This window comes from Pectinophora gossypiella, chromosome 8, assembly GCF_024362695.1.
Source record: "Pectinophora gossypiella chromosome 8, ilPecGoss1.1, whole genome shotgun sequence".
Lineage (NCBI taxonomy): Eukaryota > Metazoa > Arthropoda > Insecta > Lepidoptera > Gelechiidae > Pectinophora > Pectinophora gossypiella.
In genome coordinates this window covers 16,598,153-16,612,589 of record NC_065411.1, presented here as the reverse complement: position 1 = coordinate 16,612,589, position 14,437 = coordinate 16,598,153, and the positions used below count along the sequence as shown (strand labels likewise).

The 14,437-nt window shown below is 39.4% G+C and overlaps 1 protein-coding gene across 3 annotated transcripts in view; it reads right to left on the bottom strand.

Annotated features, from left to right (window-relative positions):
- Positions 1-3,539: 3,539 nt before the first annotated feature.
- LOC126369211 (monocarboxylate transporter 9-like) overlaps positions 3,540-14,437 on the bottom strand; it is a 61,148-nt gene continuing 50,250 nt past the window's right edge. For all 3 annotated transcript variants that reach the window (XM_050013519.1, XM_050013521.1, XM_050013520.1), the window contains exons 2-5: positions 11,485-13,149; positions 10,597-10,830; positions 8,149-8,431; positions 3,540-7,498 (exon numbers count right to left, since the gene is read on the bottom strand). In XM_050013519.1, coding sequence (XP_049869476.1) covers positions 7,281-7,498; positions 8,149-8,431; positions 10,597-10,830; positions 11,485-13,047 — 2,298 coding nt within the window. In that variant the 5' untranslated portion in view covers positions 13,048-13,149 and the 3' untranslated portion in view covers positions 3,540-7,280. The remainder of the gene's footprint in view (positions 7,499-8,148; positions 8,432-10,596; positions 10,831-11,484; positions 13,150-14,437) is intronic.

Below are 14,437 nucleotides of genomic sequence, written 5' to 3'. Positions count from 1 at the left end.
TAAACAAAACACATTATAACTTAGCGTCACGTCGAGGCAAGGTGCCCAACAAGCTGGCAGCATTGCCTGTCTGAATTGCCAGAATTATTCTTTGACAAATATAACTACCAGCTCTGCATCCCCCGAAGCTTCGATGAGACGCATTAAAGATTTCTTTTATTTATTGTTTTATCCAAAATCAATGAAATTACCTAAGTAAATACTTAGAAATTCATAAAATTCAGAAGCTTCAGCCTTTTACGCAAGTGCTGAATACGATTGATTAATTCTTGTCATAAAACGATGAAGCAATCTTAAGGTTGAACTACATCTGGCCGCACCACATCGCACTTCTATACTTCTATCCTTTTTTGTCACTCAGAACCGTCATTTGTTAGAGCGAGATAATGGGACCGCACATGCTGAATCGACGAGCTCTTTATTATCTCGCTCCAGCAAATGACGGGTCTGAGCAGGGGCCTGTTTAATAAAACTTACAATTGTAAATTACAACAATTTGATGTTCATTACGTAGCTAATATGAAACTGCAAAATATTCGTGATCACACACTCCGCAATGTACATCAAATTGTCATTGTAATTTACAATTGTAAGTTTTATTAAACAAGCCCCAGGTGGCGGCCCTAGGACGGTGTGAGGTGTGCCATCACACCTGGCGCCGTAATAAACCAAGACTGGTTCACCCTGGCCGCAAACTAAAACTTCATCGGGTTAGATTGCGGCCACATTGGCCACAACTCATACTGGGTGGCCATGAACAGCATTTCTAAAGAAACTATTATGGCCAACGTACCAACAAATACCTTTTGCCAAAAGTGTTTAACAGAAGATATTTCTTGAGAGAGGAAAATGAATATGTACAAGCACGTTAAAAAGAAAACTTAAAATATAATTATATGAGAATTAATAACTACCTACTACACTAACATCACATGCTTTTGACAGTGCTTATTTCAATTTTTATACTGAGTGGTAAATGTAAGTTATGCTAATTCTGTTTTGCTAGCAAATCTTTTCTTTGAATATTACTCTTATTTGAAGGTAGGTATTATAATTAGACTAAGGTAACGAGTGCATGCTTGCCAACAAACTGCCTCTGCAGTTTGGCGAGACTATTGTCATGTAAATATTATAATACCACTTTGTGAATAAATAAATAATTTAGTCTATTTGGGTTCATTAGTCAAAAGTCCAATCTGTGAGACACTATTTATCAATTAATAAAATTCGCGCACACGCATCCGATATAAAAAACAATACCACAGAGAGAGAGATAGACCACAGACAAAATATATGGCCGCGCACAGCGCATAGACAAAAGATAATTGTTAAGGTTCTGGTGAAACAAACCATAAAGTAGAGCAAATGTTATCTAAGAGTTTACACACACTGACATGAAATAATTATAAAATAAAGGAAATGCGTGGCGGAAATAACTACTGGCGGAAACGGCAGGGTGCCTCTGGTCGCGGTCCAAAGAGGTGTCGCTCACTATAATAAATAATAATAATAAAAGATTTAAATAGGTAAATTTTGGTGGCCGTAAATTAATCGAAAAATTTTATATTTTAAGGGGCTGAGGGGTGCCACTTTGAGGTCTCGAACCACCTAAATATTTTGCTAGGGCCGCCACTTTCCGAGTGACAGAAAAGTACAGAAGCATAACAGAAGGATAGTAGACGTAGTTCAACCATTATTCAGTCGCTCAGAATAATCTATCTTATCTCCAAACCCACATACCTATTCTATTCTTAACATCATTTCCCAAACCACAAACAACACACGCACCCATTTTTTTATAATAAATACGAAATCACTAGTTTTAATGATAATTATTTAAAATGTGCAAATCTTCGATTGAAGTGTAGAGAGACTAAGGCGATTGGGGCTTTTAAAACTGGTTAGTCAAAAAAAAATATAGCAGTGAAACCTAAACACAAATTTGTACTGTATTGTATTGAATTCGTGTAAAAACGTATGGAAGAGTAATTAGTTCCTTTTACGTGGTGTTACTTCCATACAATTTTATTCGAATTAAATACAATTGCGATACGATAGTAAATTCGTATTTAGGTTTGTTAATACCACTACTGAGGCTATATTATAATATATTCCTAGCAGTCGACTAAACAGTAAAATTGAAAAAGAACTTTAGTAAAACTTACAAGTTCGCTATATATCTTTCCTCTCGTTTCGTCTTCTATTAGCGACAGTAGTGTAAAAACCATTATGGTTGTTCCCGTACGGTCACGAGCATTAATATTGTATACACTTTGGTACCATGTCACATTAACTTTTATGACAAATTGAACTGTAAGTCTTACTAAATGTCGAATATTTTAGTGCGACAGAGTCCTAAAGTGGGTACATTATATTGCTCATGACTGTACAAGCTATTTAAATGGTCAATTATTATTTTTAAATCTCTACAATGTTTTTCCTCCGCTGTTGACTTTTATAAAATATAAATTATATATGAAGGTACATTTTCTATTTATCGCCAATAGAACAAATCAGTTCCAATTTTCTATACTTACATGACAAACTCTATCAGTATTCTCCGTAATAATTACTATTTTCATCTGCACGAATCCTTAGACGAAAATAAATTAGAAAGATCTAGTAGGATAAATGTAAAAATGGTTTACTAAATGGATGAACGATTTAACTATCAAAAACGACGTAATTCAATAATTTTAATATTCGGAATATAATGTAATACTTTCTTATATTTTAAAATATTGCGATTATCAATCAATTTTAAAGTGAATATTAATACAAATATATCTTAGTCTATCAGATTGATTACTTTATACCGATTTATTTATTGTAAGTAGGTATTAAATATTTATTTTATATCACATTTTTTTAGAGAATTTGAAGTTTTTCTAGGCACGATTATTATAATATTGTAACTCATGGCATCATAGGCGACTGGTGTCTGAATGAGGCAGCTAACTATCTTTATATCTCACTAAATACTTAATTTAATTTGTCGTTTATTTTATTGCTATAAAGTATTTATCATATAAGTACGCAATTTGATAATAAGGGAAGTAAATAATAAGTAGCTAGGCTTATCTTTACCTTACAATACAACTACTTCAAATATCAACCCTTTGTTTAACCTATAACTAATGAACCTTTAAATTGGGAGACTATTTTTTTATCCGATTGTTCAAGAAGTTTATTATAGAAAAGCAAAGCTAATAAACCGTTTAACAGACTTAAATAGCGCAAATTCACAACATCTGTGGCCTACGAATTTCTATCGAATTAAAATGTATGGAACATGAATTTGTTCAAATTACGTCAGAAATACCTAGCCTCATTCTGTCATCCAAATGTTTATAAAGTGAACACACAGTGTCATGAATTCGAAAGAAGTCTGTTAAAATTATAAAAATATTGCATTATATTATAAATTGAGTTTTGAGTTACACATGAAGATTATATTAGTATGTATTTTGTAATAAATTCAACAAAAAATTACGCTATTTAAAAATAATGGAACACAAAAACAAATAAAACAAAAGAAATAAATTCAAAAAAGAATTTACTTAGAGCTGAGCGCAACATAACTGCACATAATACGTCAGTATACCCGTTTCATACAATCACTTTAATGCCATCTTTGCAAAATTGTCCACCAGGAATTATAGCTCAATACAAAGCTGAATACAGCACAGTATTCTTTTCAAAATAAATGTAATTCAAAAAGAAAATTAATCGCAATAAATGATTTGTAATTTAAACAAATAAATCAAAAAGAAAATTAACTTACACATAGCAAACTATGTCAGCCTACCTACCGAAAATGTCATTATTTTTATAAAATTGTTTAAAAAGTTTTTCTAATAATGGAAAAATAACATTGATACAAACTTGAATGACCCAAAAATAATTATATTGAGATACATTGTGATACTGCAATTATTCATTTACATTAAAACAAAAACATACCCCAATAGAATTATCTGTGAGTGACAAAAACAATATTTGGCAAGAAAACTACGTAATACCACTTAAATCTACTGAAATAAATTCTACAAATATCACAAATATAATGATTTCTGCATTCACATAGTAAAACGTCTTGTCATGGGTCATACCTGACTACTTGTTAGTATACTGTTTTTTTACTTTTCTATAATATTCAAATATAGCAAATTCGAAAACATATTTTTTTATAAATACAGCTACCTGGCACTTTATAATCTGTGAGAAGTATTATTTATTGCTTTTAATATTAATTGTTAACAAAGTGCGCGTCGTATATTAATATTTAGTATCCGTATTTCAGCACGCTATTTAATATAATAATATTATGTAGAAATATAATGCGATTTGTGTATAACTTATTTTCTAAGGCAAACAGCACTAGGTACATAATAGTAAATAATCACAGATTACAAAGTTATCATCGGAATTTCAGCTAAATGTTAAATCGATATATTTATAAAACACTATTTCGAGTTTCGATTGCGGAGCGATCGCAACAAGCGCCTTCTCTATTCTAAATCTAACTCTAAAGGAAATTCAAACAAAGCTACTATTTTTTGGTACGTAATTGATTTTTTTCACGATTTATACTTAAACACTATAATCATTCGTTTATATACATATTGAACGATATAATTATTAAATATTCTACTCAGGAATCGATAAACAGGCTGAACGCGCGTAGCTCTTTGCGCGAGCTTGTAAATTGAAAAAATATACTCATCGAGGGAGGCAAAGGGCGGCGCGGTTCAGCCACTACTCTACTTATTTTTTAATTTATGGGAAGATCTTATTTCACTGATTTCAAACGTGAGGCAGTCTTTGGTGAGTGTCGTTACTAATTTCGTCTAATTTCAACTCCTAGGGTACGTTTAGAATCGCTATACCGGAACCTGATTATCATTAGATTCCGGGCACAACCTATTACAGAAAGTGTCTACACTACAGTGCATTTTAAAACTCGAATATTACAATTTACAATACCATTTTAGACGCAAAAGAGCCATTTATGATAGATGACCTTGTAAACTAGCGATGTTACTTTAAAATCAACAATTCGGCCCTAGCTCTTTTGTACAAAATCTATCGCTGGCAGTGTAGTTGTACCAATTTGTTAAACTACAAAATCATTTGCAAACTGAATTCCGACAGTTTGAGTTAGCACTCACTAAGAGAAAATTTAAATCGCAAATAATCCCGCAGCTCTTGTCAAGTCGGGACGAGCGTGTTAACCATTAATAATAATAACATAAACATAAATAACATAAATAGCCTATATACGTCCCACTGCTGGGCACAGGCTTCCTCTCAATCAACCGGAGAGAATAACAATAAAAAAGTTTATTTAGGTAAAACCTACGACACACATATACATTTACAACATCAACATCATCATCATTACACCACCGGGTCCTTTTCCTGTCCATGCGAAATTCTTATCGTAATGTAAATCCTACGCAATCACATGAATGAGGGATTTTCTTTTTATTTTAATTAATTTTTAGCCTAGCCGCTGGATAGATGGCGCTGAACTTTGTAGGTACACTACAAGGAACGGAACGTTACATAATTTGTGATTTTCTTTTTGAAATTATAAAACGGAACGTATTTTCCACAAAGATTATATTTTAAAAATAAAATTAAGCAAATACCGGCGCCATCTATCCAGAATATTGAGTACTAATATTACTTTAGACCGACAAGTCTTCGGCTTGACAAGAACTGCGGGTTCAAGTCCCGTCCGAGTCAGAATTTTTCGATTTAAATGTTCTCTTTGTGATTTTCCCTAAGCACGGGTAAGTGCTATAAAAACAAAATACCACTCACTAGCCTCTCCAAAGAACGCTTTTTAATAATTTAATCATGACACATGATTCATACTCCCATCATCGTAATTGAGATATCACAACATGTATAACAAAGAGATAAAGGTAAAAAATATTGGTAAAGCTCATGAAAGCTTATAAAAAAAAAACACGTTCCGAAAAACACTAGAGTCTTAGCATTTGAAGCACCTAACTCGTACAAACCAAGGCTTCATTTATTCCCGAGGGATTCAACGTTGGAGTTACACAATAGCCCCCTAGTTTGATTAACAAGTAAAACATTGTAATATCCCCTTAGGACACTCTCTCACACTAAACTCTAGACGAACAACGGAATAACACAGTAACAAGCTACCGAGGTCTCTATAATGTAACAAGTTTGCTAATATAAATCACTCGTCCTCAAGCCACCGTTTCGTACAATCATTACGTCCTTGCATTCGGGTACTCTGTTCTTATTTCAAAATATTTTTACTATTATACCTACTACAGATACAGCATATCCTTACTTTGCACACCATGTTCATTTGCTTGTCATATTCATGAAAAAATACTAAGACGAAAAAATAGCACTTTTAATCAAATAAAAAAGTTACGATTTGTCTTTGCTGGCAACAATGGCGCAACAGTGTTGCTATTTTAAACCCATAAATGACCTTTTAGTAGCTTTTTGGTTGTGACATTGCCAACATTTTGCAACGTCCTTAACGCCACGACTGCGCCTACTAGCAAACGCAAAACAGGGTGAAATTACCAGCAATGTGTCGAAGCGGGTATATGCTTACACTCTTACACTTATAATAATACCGTCTTTTAACGTCAATGAACATGTCACCTCGATACCCTTTTGTTAATGTTGGATAGACAAGAATTTCACTGGCATAATGCACAGTTGTATGGCCTAAGATGGAATACACTTGCTTACGTCATAAATGCCTATTCAATCTTACCTTGAATAGGCAAAGATTATAATGGAAATAGCCTTCGACTGTTCTGTCCAGTCTTTCAGTGATGTTTGCCAAAGCTGGTTATTTCAGAAACTACTGATAAAAAGTTTTAATTTTAATTTGACACCTCTAGTTAGTTTTAGAACTTTCTAAGTCCGGCAAAACCGGCTTCAATGTTTACTCAATTTTGCTTCGGTCTAACGTAGGTAAGGTCCCTTCGATGTGCTACACCAACTCAAAAAACTTGAGCGTATTTTTTTTTAATTTAAAAATATATCATAAGGATCCAACATGTCCTATACCCTGTAAAACATAACATAATTAGAACGACACATCTTCCGTCTCTTTCATACTAAGCTGTATACCGTATGTGCGAAAGAGACATATCTCTCGTCTCGCTCTAGGCGAAGTACTATGTACCTTTGTCCTGTCATTTTAGTTATGTTACGATTTACTGGGTATAACACCACCAGAGAGTACCAGGGTGACATGCATCACCAACAACTTACACAATAAGCTTGACTTTCCCGTTCTGTTTGACCTCTCCATTTAGCTTGGGCTCCTCGGCGGGCGGCGCGGGCGGCGCGCGCTTGCGCAGCTCGTTGTAGCGGCGCGCCTGCGCGTACAGCGGCAGGATGACCAGGATGACGCCCGACACGCCGATGAACGCGCCCGCCAGGTAGAACGACAGGTCGTACGAGTCAGTTATGTCGTATATCCAACCTGCAATTAACGGGTTAATAGATCAGTACGCGTCTATAATACGGTATTTGACTGGGTCAGAGATTAGAAACAATAAACAATTAAGGAGCGCAGCGCCACCTATATAATAAGCCAACTAAATATCTCGCTAAGAGTTGAATGCTAGTTCTTTGGTTTAGAAATAGAGGGCGCTAGAATGAAATGTTTCAGTGTTTCAATGGCTTCAGGCTTGTATTATTTCCAGAGAGCAACACGGACCTCCGCGGATTTTTTCAGTAACCATCCCCGCTGAATTATTATTTTATTGCTACATTAGTACTACAATATAGCCGTTGTTTACTTATTTATAGTTTAACGTACGTAATTAAACGTGTGTTTATTTGCCCACCCCAGTGGATATGGGCGTTGGCGCATAATCTCCACTGGGGTAGGCACAGCTACAAATTATCAAAGGCATATTTAGAGGCAGCCGTTTTTTGTGACTTCATACGGAACGGCTGCAACTAAATCTGTCTTACTACACACACACTGTATAATGTGTATCTGAGCGCGTACGCGTGTGCGTACGTGCGTGCGTGCGTGCGTGCATGTATGTGTGTATGTGTATGTGTGTATTTGTGTGTGTATGTGTGCGTGTGTGTGGTATAAACAAACACATTGGATAATCTAACCTGCCAAGGGCGGTCCAATCAGATTAGCCAATCCCTGCATCAGCAGCAACAGGCCATACGCGTTAGTGAACTTCTCCAACGTGATCTGTTCCACCAGTATGATACTCGTCAAGGAGTAGTTCGCTGCTATGAACGCTCCGAAGGCGCCAGACGCCGCCGCGAGGGTGAAATAGTCGGTTAGAAGCGGCATCAGCAGGGTGACGAAGCCACAGAGCAGCATGCAAGCGGCATAGACCAGGCTGGCGTTCACGCACTCCCAGTCGCCTACCCAGCCGAGCAAGATCTGTAAAATAGAAAAGGAATGATAAGAACAATAAAAAGTTTGTTTTCATCATATGATCAGAGTAGTTGTAAGTAGATGGTGGAATAAATTGATAAACGAATAAGCACTCAAGTTCAACTCACTACAGTGTATAAACTACGTACTATTTTAAGGTGATAAGTAGGTAATTTACTCTTTTAGATTTTTGGTATTGTTTTTCTTACGATTTTTTACCCCTTCGGGGATATGCCGTGATGCTGAATTTATAGATAATTATTAAAGATTTTTGCAAAGTTTGTTTGTTGTAAAGTTTTTTTTTGGGATACTGTTTGATAACCCGGATAAAGAGAAAAAAAATCCACTGCACTTATATTACATGTGCGGTATATTTCACATAGAATGGTGGTGATTGCAACAGCTATGTCTACATACTTAACATAAGCTCACGACTATATCCTAATGGGGTCGTCAGAGGTAAATCCATCGCAAGATGAACTAAGTAACACCTCAGGGCGCTTTCTGTTAGACCAACGTGATAGGTGGTGAGCCGTATCGCCGTGTATGATGGCTGCACATACCAGTTACCACCAGTTAGTCTCCAGCACACACTTAATTTTATTTTAAGTTATACAATTTCGTATCCGTATAAGAAAAAGAAAAGGCAAAGGAAAGGCACTTTAAATTTGGCTACAATTTGGCCGAGATTCGTATGTATTTTTGAAGGTACTTCTTGAATTGGACTTTAAAACCATTTTAACTAATGTAGAATTGCTTCATCGTGTCAATAGTTTCTTTTTTCTACATATTTTCCTCGTTCAAAAAATGTTTTCTAATGTATTGAGAGACAGTCGTAAGCCTATATACGTCCCACTGATGGGCACAGACCTCCCCTCAATCAACCGGAGGGAGTATGGAGCATATTCCACCACGCTGCTCCAATGCGGGTTGGTGGAGGTGTTTTTACGGCCAATAGCCGGGACCAACGGCTTAACGTGCCCTCCGAAACACGGAATCATCTTACTTTTTCGGACAATCAGGTGATTCAAGCCTGAAAAGTCCTTACCAAACAAAGGACAGTCTCACAAAGTGATTTCGACAATGTCCCCTTCGAGAATCGAACCCGGACCTCCAGATCATGAGCCTAACGCTCTAACCACTAGACCACGGAGGCTGTTATCCTGTAAATATGTAAACAAAATTACCAACCACATATTTTTTTATTTTTTCCTTAAAAATCTTACCGTAAGATTTTCCTTATAAAGTGTTCATTGTAAAGTCCGAATCAAGTCACATCAGTGACGATCTCCATTATATCGCCACGCGCCGAGTTACATAACATAAATCACAATTCTTATCTCACTTTTATCATCTGTGCTCACTCCATGGAACAGATATAATGGGTCAAGTTGAACAATTGCGTTTACTGATAAGATTACCAACTTCTAAGTCAATTAAAAGGAAAATATGTAATTCGCTTCTATATTTTAAGTGTCTTTTCGGCTATGATACAATTACGCATTGTGGTCTTCTGATTCACCGGATTGCTTCTCAAATGGACACCACTTGTTTGAACCCCGGTAACGAACTTGCACCAATCTTCTTCTATCGTGTGGGTTGTGAGGTGTATTACCAAACTCATTAACCCTGATGTCAGAGTTACTATTGAGCCACCAAAGGCCCCCTTGCACCAATGAGTTAGTTTTTCACCTACACAGAATTTAAAATGCCTTTCCCTTGCCTTTTCTTTTTCTTCCCCTTTGTCCTTTTTCGGCAGATACAAAAATGAGAAGTATAACTTAAAATAAAATTACGAAAAAAGAAGTGTGTCTTCTGGAGACTAACTGGTGGTAACTGGTATGTACTGCCATCAAAGACGGCGACATGGCTCACCACCCATCACGTTGGTCTAACAGAAAGCTCGGTTAGGGGGTACTTAGTTCCTCTTATGATAGATGTACCTCTGACTACCTCAATTGGGATATAGTCGTGAGCTTATATTATGTCATGTGTCCCACTGCAGGAACTGAAGTAAAGAATTGGCATTTGATAGACAAGAATGGAGAATGCTACACCGACAAGAGCGCAGCTCTTAAATTACTGATGTGTTATGTCCCACTGCAGGGCAGAGGCCTCTCCTTTTCTTGCAGTCTTCCCTGTGCAATATAGAAATAAGAAATAACTCTTACCTCCCCAAACATATTGAGTATCCCAATGACAGAGATGAGCATAGACGCTTGCGATTCGTTGAAGCCCATGCTGAGGCCGTGGTCGGCGATGTATACGTATGGTACATCGTACCACATGTACAGGAGGAAGTTTGATAGCGCGAAGAACAGGAACGGTGGGTTGAGGAAGTGGGAGAAGTCAAGGACGTCTACCACCAGGTCCCAGAAGTCCCACAGGCCGGCGTACCATTGCACCTGGAATTGTAAGTTTGCGGATGAGATTCAGTTAGCACGGTCCACACAGGAGTCGAGGTTCACTCCGCGGCTTGTGCTCTTCTTCTATTATGTGGGTTGTGAGGTAGAGTACCAACCTCATCAACCCTGGAGTCAGGTACTATTGAGCCGCCAAAGGCCCCTGTCCTGAGTGAGGCCCTTTTATTTCAGCATTTATATGAACATTTTGACAAACATATTCTTTTTTAATTTATTGTTATTTTGTAACAAAAAAATAAATAATGATGATGATGTGTCTTGTTATTTAATGGAGTCTTTTTATAATGAACAATTTATATTCTAGATTTTGATGATTTTGAATGCTGCTTGCAAATAAGTTCATTACTGGACAAATTACGCTAAACAAACAAGAGATCGATGTATTATTTCGTGATGGTAATATTATAAAGATATAGATGAAAGTTTGAAGTTCAGAAACTTTTGGACCGCTTCATGAAATTATTTCATTAGTAGCTTTCTAAGAGAGTAATGTACCCTATACGTATTTTATTTGAAATGTACAATGTATCCAAGTTGTCAAAGCCCACGCGGAGGAAGTCGCTGGGGTGATAAGCAACATTTCCATCTCTAACTATGCACCTGTTAGACTATATGAAACGATAAATCAATTCTCACCTTTTCCCTTGCAATGGTGGTCATAGAGTTCCTGAAGATGTTCGGGCAGGAGGAGGCTCGCAGTCGGTAGCGGTTGATATTGAGCATGGCACCGCGGTACGTCAGCGAGTGTCTGTGCACACGGAGATCCTTGAAGAAAGCTGGCGGCTTCTTAGGGACGACGCCACTAGTTGCTTGCTTCCGCAGCCATAGAGACAGAGCGGCTTTCTCGCTCAAAGGGGCAGCGTTCCCATTCGCTGTCGGAGCAGATGTAGGCGACATAGCGCCCGGAGACAAAACCCCTGGTGACATCAGAGCTCTCGGCGGCGACTGCTCGTTCAACCGCCCACTGTCACTGAAGCTTCTCGAAGGCAACATCACGCCCGGGTAGTTCTGGGCCAGCATAGCATATGCTCGACCCCGATTTGACATTAATTCGAATACTTCTAAAGACACTCCTTCCCCACCCGTCATGAAAGTGGGAAGGTCTACTAAGGAACTGAATTGCGGCACGATCGGTGACGTCACCGCTTCTATATCTACATTGTCTACTACTTTCGTCGAGCCTGCAGCACTGCTTTTACTGTCCGAGAAACTGTCCACTGACGATCCGTAGCGCTTGTTGCGTTTCCGTTCCCGCCTTCGTTTCCTTTCTTTGGCTTTCTCTTCGTTCATGGTTGCCGTCCAGGGCAAATCCTTCATTAATAATCCACACACCGCCATATTCAGAAATAATCCAGCCAAGATTAAAGTAGTACCGCGCCAACCATATTCATCCAACAGAACATTAGTCAGTGGCGCAAATATGAAAGTCCCGATACCGCTCCCGCACACGGATATGCCAGTGGCTAAGGAACGTTTTTTCTCGAAATAATAGGCTACTATTACAACTGCTGCTACGTAACATAAACTCAGGCCGAACCCAGCCATGATTCCAAAGGTCAAAAACAGCGTCTCCATGTTATCCACGAAGGCAGAGATGACGAATCCGACCGCCGCCAGCACCGAGCCGAATATGGTCATACGCCGGCATCCGTACCTGTCGGTGAGGAAGCTGGCGATGGGCCCGGAGAGCAGCGGCATCGCCATGAAGATCCCCGCGATCCACGCCGTCTTGCCCTTGCCTTCACCGAAGTACTCGAGGAAGTGCGGGAAGAAGACGCCGAAGCTGAAGGTGATGCCGTCCGCGATGAGGTTGACCATGAAGGAGGCGAACACCACCACCCAGCCCCAGCCGCCGTCGGGCGGGCGCGCCTCGGCGATGGACACGTCCTCGTCATCGCTGGAGCTGGAACTCGAACTGGAGCTGGAGACGGGGGCGGGCGGGGACTGCGCGTCGAACTTCACATGGAGAGACCGCCCGTTGGGCTTCCGCTGGCTATCACCGAGAGCGCTCGCTCCGAGCGGCTCGTGCAGGAGGGGCTCGCTCTCGGGGATGGGGGGTAGCGTACGCGGCGCCGGCCGCGAAGTATCCGTTTCGCTTACGGCATCCGCTGGCTGCGGGGTATCAAGGGTTTCGCTGGGTCCTCCTTGCTCCGGCCCACGGTGCGCGCCGTTCGGCGGCGACGAGATCGCGCGGTCCATTCCGGCAGGGCGCGGCGGAATTGCGCGCGCAGCACACGCAGCGCACAATCACCAGGCCGCCGGGCTTCCATGCGGCCTCCGCACCACCGCCGTGACCTCATGCTGCAACAAACGAAACGATAACGTTAACACAATGAATGCACGTCAGCATGCAAGTTTGGAATTCAAATAACATCGGAATTATTGGTCTGGCAAGGTGCAAATTGAACGCGCTTAAGTGAACGCTCAATTGAACACAACAATGGAGCCGAGACTATTCTCGGCTCCATTGTTGTGTTCAATCTCGCCTATGCGAGATGGGGGGGGGGGTATTCTCTTTCATTCAGAATTCGAAGCGCATCCTACTTTGATGAAGCAAAGAATCGCGCAACCGATCTACCAACCAATAGGCGCAGGAGCGATCGCGTCTAGCCTACTGAGACCACTCAATAGGACGCGGGGCACAATGGGTATCTGCAGCGGATGCCCAAAGTGCTAAATCGCCCCTCGCGCTGATTGGCATACAAAGAGCCTGCGTCGAACGTCATATTTATAGCTGAAATACGCCCGCGAGATATCCTGTCACGTGTAGGTTTTATAGTTGAGATAGCAGCCATCATTTATGTATTTTGCGCAAAATCAAATAAGTAACGGATATTCATCAAATATAGATAATACTTCGTTACATTATTAGACAACATAGAAAATTGGTTCTTCCCGCTTTTAGCGTATACGTGGAACTTTTATCGGATATTACATACTTGAGTGCTTTCACCATCCATAGAAGGAGACGGGAATATTTTTTTAGATATGCTCATACCTCACTGGTAATTAAAATAGAATGAAAGATAATCGCGAACGATCTAGCGTGCCTTTCATACGAATGCTCAGAACTGGAACGGACCATTGTCGTCTGTTCGCGTGTAACCTTACTATTGAAATTATAGAATTTCCTGCCACCCCTTTTTACCCTAAACCATAGTCCCGTCTTAGTGAGCACCTGCGCCCTAAAAGGAACCCTCATGCAAAATTTAAGACTTCTAGAACTTGTAGTTTTTGAGATTTCGTAATGAGTGAGTCAGTCAGTGAGTGACCTTTCGCTATTATGTATACCTAGGTATATATGTGTACCTATGTATTCTGTGCTACTGCCTTAATTAACTGCTTCTCAGAAATTGTACCAGTATTTCAAAGGATTCATGTGATTTACAGAATAAATAGAACCCCGAGTGGAAAATTCCCTTTAATCAAAACCTTGACAATGTCAAGTCAATACTGAGATACAAATTGGCAAGGAAAATGCTTTCAACCCGCAATTGATGTGGTCATTTAACGATCTCCGTGGTCCAGTGGTTGAGCGTTGGGCTCACGATCCGGATGTCCTGGGTTCGATTCCCGGTGGGGACATATC